The sequence below is a fragment of the Octopus bimaculoides genome, chromosome 11 (genome assembly GCF_001194135.2).
Source record: "Octopus bimaculoides isolate UCB-OBI-ISO-001 chromosome 11, ASM119413v2, whole genome shotgun sequence".
Lineage (NCBI taxonomy): Eukaryota > Metazoa > Mollusca > Cephalopoda > Octopoda > Octopodidae > Octopus > Octopus bimaculoides.
The window spans coordinates 10,179,896-10,185,669 of record NC_068991.1 but is presented as its reverse complement, the minus strand read 5'-3'; the positions used below and the strand labels follow the sequence as shown (position 1 = coordinate 10,185,669).

The window sequence follows — 5,774 nt, the reverse complement described above, 5'->3', positions numbered from 1 at the left end:
GGGATTGTAGTAATCCACAATTAAAGATGTTCTCAATGTTGAAAACAGTGTAGGTGTGTTTTTATTAGATATTTTCTTGCAGGTTTTCCGAGACATTTTGCTTCTTGTCTCTTCAGATGAAAGTTGATTGATTTCCAGCCAGCCTATAACAAAACTTACTAATAATATCCATTTATCAATTTAGCTTTATTCTTTTATTTGTCTCAGTCATTTGACTGTGGCCATGCTGGAGCACCGCCTTTTAGTCGAGCAAATCGACCCCAGGACTTTATTCTTTGTAAGCCTAGTACTTATTCTATTAGTCTCTTTTACTGAACCACTATGTTACGGGGACGTAAACACACCAGCATCAGTTGTCAAGGTGTTGGCTGTAACTGGGAATGGTATTGTTTGAGGTGTGTGTGTGTGTGTGTGCTTTTGTCCATGTTATTTTTCTACTTCTGTGTCTCCCAACCACATGGTTTCAGATTTTGTCCCACTGAATGACACCTTGGGCAGGTGTCTTTTGCTATGACCCCCCCCCCCCGGCCAGACTGGGGTTGGATATGGTTGAGTGAAGCTGAAAGAAGCCCACCATCATGTGTGTGTGTGTGTTTGTGTTTGTGTCTTCTTTTCTTGACATTGCATGATTGTTGTAAATGAGTGTTACTGTCATACAAGCAGGGTCGTTTATTTCCATTGTTCTGTAAAAACATTTGCCATGGAGGAATATTTTCTATGAAGAAACTTTGCTTGGAAATGGGTGAGGGTTCCCAGGATGGCATATGGCTGTAGAAAATCAGTTTCAGTAAATTTCCTCTGACCCATGCAAGCATGAAAAAGTCGATGTTAAAACAACAATGATAATGATGATGATGATGACAATGATGTGCCTTATTTAGAATTTGTTCTGTTGTAAATCACATTTAAAACTAGAAAATCATTTGATCATTCTTATCTTATCTTTTCTATATTTCATTCTGACAGTGGACAGATGGTGTTGTAGCTAACACATTCCGAGAATTTGCATCTGCCGAAAATGAAGACCGAAAATGGGTTCTGTTTGATGGTCCCATTGATGCTCTCTGGATTGAAAACATGAATACCGTTTTAGACGACAACAAGAAACTGTGTTTGATGAGTGGAGAAATTATTCAGATGTCAGCTTCAATGAGTCTGATATTTGAGACGATGGATTTGGCACAAGCATCGGTAAGATTATAACTCAACTTGTATTATATTGAAATGGGAAAGGTATCTTCTTGACAGAAATGTTACCATTCCAAACAAAATGCTTAGTGGCATTTCATCCAACTCTTAATATTCTGAGATCAAATGCCACCATGGTCAACTTTACCTTTCATCTTTTTGGGTGTTTTTGACTTAACCCACTTCCCCTAAAATTTTCCTTGCCTTGTGCCTAAATTTAAAAGAATTAACGGTGGCGCTGAACAAAATGCATGGTGGTGTTTCTTTCTGAGTTCAAATACCTCCAAGGTCAACTTTACCCTCCATCTTCAGGGGATCAATAAAACAAGTGTATAGTTGAGCATCAGGATCAATGTAATCAACTAGCTTCTGTTTCCAATAATTTCAAGCCTTGAACCTATGGTCAAAAAATTACGCAATTGGTACTTAATTTATCGACCCCGAAAGAATGAAAGGCAAAGTCGACCTCAGCGGAATTTGAACTCAGAACATAAAAACAGACGATATACCGCTAAGCATTTTGCCCGGCATACAGGCTGTATGAGTCCTAGGACTTGTGACAATAGGCGTCCAGGGGCTAATGATGATATATGCTGTTGTGTCCTGCCGGTCATGGTGAGATTTGAACTCGGAATGCATTGAGCCAAATTAAATGCAAAGCACATCTTCTGTTCTAATGTGTCCACCAGTTCACAGCCTTAAATTAGTTCTTTATTTCTTTATTTATTTATTGATCCTCCTCTTCTTCTCCCTCTTCACCAAAACGGTTGTTAATGAGATTTTAATTTTACAAATCATTAACTTCTTCTTTAGAGATGAAAACTACACAATGTTTTTGATTAGTTTGATCTCCAATCATCATTGCCAGCAGCAGCAGCAGCAGCAGCATCATCTTCTTCATCATCATCGTCATCATCATCGTCATCATCATCATCATCATCATCATTACCATCATCATCACTATCACCACCATTTTTATCAGCAGCAGCAGCAACAGCATAGTTATCATCATCATCATCATCATCATCATCATCATCATCATCATCATCATCATCATCATCATCACCACCACCACCACCACCACCACCACCACCACCACCACCATTTGAACCTGGGAAATTTATAAGAATTGCTGTGTACGAAATCTGGTGTAGATGCAAATTCTAAAACCATTTTTTTTTTCATTTAGAAAATATAAGATTTAATTAATCTGAAAAATTATTATCTTAAACAAACATTTTCTAAAATTACTTTCTTAGATAATAACATCGTAGTTTTGAAATCTTTTTCTCCTTCACAAATTAATACATTGAGTTTGACTCCGGTTTGTCTCCTTTTTTGTATTTAATTTTCCTTTCTTTGCTCATAATTTAACCAGGATATATTAAGTTTTTAACTGATATGTATAATTGCTTATTATTGTTATTATATGAATATTCAACATTTGGTAGTTTCAGGCAAATTTCTACTGCATCACTTGTTACTCTTCCATGTTATTGTGGTGTGTGCAGCATTGTATGTTCTTTTCTGTTGTTGGGAATGAACAAACTCTTCCTGGTATCATATTACATCAGTTTCTTTTCTCTCGAGGTTTCGTGCAGTCTTTTGTTGTATTACTACTGGTATTGTGTGTTGAGTGTATAATGCATTGGTTAAACGAATTACTGGTGGAAGTTTATTTATTTCACTGGATAATTGTTGTATAGAGTGTGTCTTGCGTTTGTGGTTTGTTTTGTTTAGGTTGTAAATGATAATGATGAAGATGATGATTACATATACACACACACACACACACACACACACACACACACACACACACACACATATATATATACACAGTTATTTTATGAATTTCTTACAAAATTGCAATATCTACTAAAGAATCTATTTTTTCCAGCCTGCAACAGTAAGCCGATGTGGAATGGTATATATGGAACCAATGAGCCTTGGTTGGCGCCCACTTGTCCAATCATGGATAGCAGCATTCCAAGAACCAATGTCTACAGAGAGAGAACTAATTCACCTCATGTTTGAATGGCTGCTTGACCCGTGTATAGAATTTATCCACAAAAAGTGTAAAGTAAGTAACATTTTTTCTAAATTTTCTGTTCCTTTAGGGAAGTCCTTCGTGTTTGTTGGTCAGTCGAATAAAGGATTCAGCAGAGAATGTGGGATTTTATTGTTAGCAGCTTTACATACCGAGTTCAAACTGTGCCCTTGAGACAGGGATATTTGGCAGAGTGTATGTCCATATCGAGTGAGCTTTCAGCATTTCACTCAAGCTAAGAATTATTCCTGCTTGCAGCATTTTTGGCAACACTGTCTGCTAAAGCTGTTTCATTTGTGCTCTATGTATCTGATGCATAACAGCCTCTTGAAGAAACTTCTAAAAGGGATGTAAACACTGATAAAATAATGCAACACACTCGGCTGTAAATCTACATTTGCTTAGATTCAATCCATCTTCACAGGAATTATAATAGCCAAAAGATAACACACACCATATATTTATATATATTTATATATATATATATAGCATGCTGCTCCATTATTCATAGTATCAACAAAAAAGTACTACATAGATTGAGAGATTAAAATCATTTAATAACCATGGAATTTAAATGCAAATTACGATTAGTTTCATGTGTTTGAAAATACAATGGCTGGACAAGAAAAGCAGGCTCAGTTCACCAGCTGCTGATTAGAAACGAGTAATTTTGATTACTGGAAATTGGAGTCTTTCAGTTATTATAATGTATTAAATACATACTCAACAAGTAGTTTAATAATTTCTTGAAGCCAAAATGACACCACAAACTGTTACTCAGAGTTCCATGTAACTGATCATTAGACAGCCATGAATATGTAGAGTACTTAAAACAATATTATGGTTTGTAAGAATGTCCTCTCAATCGTAATTTCCTGATCAAAGGAGTTGTTTATATGGCTAAGATCCAGATCAGTAATAGCCTTACATATAAAACTTACATCATAGCCACAGAAAACAACTTCAAAATGAGATTTTATCTACACAAGTATTCATATAAAAACCCTGAAAAATGTCACCAACAAATTTATCTGACCATGTATGGCAAGTAAAATAAACTGCTTCTGTCACTTTTCATACGCCAGTGGTATATCTTAGAAAAAGTAAACTCATATAGGCATGGATCTTACTGTTATTCTATGAAATACCCATTTCGCTTAAGTGAAAAATATTTTATCTTTTATTGAGATAAAACTGCATTGAATCATAAATCTGAGCTTTTGAATAGTTGTAGACATTCTTCAAAGTTGCTGGCTTCGAAGCCTTTGCCACTGAATGATTAACAATGTTTACAGTTTGGAACATAACTTTGAAGTTGTTGGATACGTTCTCATATTTTCTAATACTGCATTTTTATAATCCTAAATTGTTTCATTCCAATTATCACATTTGACTTGCTGTTTTTTATGCTTTCTTCTTTTCATACGAACCTTTATTCCCCAATATATATATATATATATATATATATATAAATTGGAAATATAAAATAAAAACAAAACACAAAGGATTCTGCAGTACACGTGTTTCATATATATATATATATGCTTTAGATGTGTTTATTACATTGTTTAATACACATTATAGTATATTATTGTATCTTATTTTATATTATCACTGACATTTTATTATTCCTATTGCAAACTGATTTTTTTTTTCCTATACATCCCTCAGCACATACATTATTTTTATTGGTTTCAGCCAGTGCTCTGGCTTTGCTGAAGCACTGCTGTTTCTACACACTTGCATATTTCATAATTGAATTTCATTTTATATCAGTTTACTGTTTTCTGTGTCTGTGTGTTTACCCCTTTTATACAATTAACTCTATACCTATCTAATTTCTTTATCTATTGTATGCTTTCTAACAGCTTCCTTCCCAATTACCTATAGGTAATCTGAAAAATTATTATCTTAAACAAACATATTAGGTTAACAGTAGTTAGTAATTTAAATGGTAAACCATGGCTTAATATACTCAGATAAGAAAAGAAATGGAGCAACAGTTAACAATTAGAAGTTGATCATTGGTATTAAGTGGTCATAGTTTAATTCTAGTTAAAATAATTAACTATAATTAAACTATGACCATTTAATACCAATGATCAACTTCTAATTGTTAATTGTTCCTCCATTTCTTTTCTTATCTCTATCTATCTATCTATCTATCTATCTATCTATCTATCTATCTTATTTCCTTATTGCCCACAAGGGACTAAACATAGAGGGGACAAACAAGGACAGACAAAGGGACTAAGTCGATTACATCGACCCCAGTGCGTAACTGGTACTTAATTTATCGACCCCAAAAGGATGAAAGGCAAAGTCGACCTCGGCGGAATTTGAACTCAGAATGTAACAGCAGACGAAATACTGCTAAGCATTTTGCCCGGTGGGGTAACGTTTCTACCAGCTCGCCGCCTAGATGGGTGAATGTAGCAAGGATGGCACGTGTGAACGACGGAGCCATCTTGAGCATAACCCTATGAACTAGAAAAAAAAATCCAAGAAAAAAAAAAAAATAAAAGGCAAAAGAGAGTCA

At 34.8% G+C, this 5,774-nt stretch overlaps 1 protein-coding gene across 1 annotated transcript in view; it reads left to right on the top strand.

The window, feature by feature from the left end:
• The window catches only part of LOC106870489 (dynein axonemal heavy chain 12), a 262,917-nt gene that overhangs the window by 88,044 nt on the left and 169,099 nt on the right, over positions 1–5,774 (top strand). Inside the window, exons 28-29 of the mRNA XM_052971523.1 lie at positions 967–1,191; positions 3,086–3,268. Of these exons, the coding sequence (XP_052827483.1) occupies positions 967–1,191; positions 3,086–3,268 (408 nt within the window). The remainder of the gene's footprint in view (positions 1–966; positions 1,192–3,085; positions 3,269–5,774) is intronic.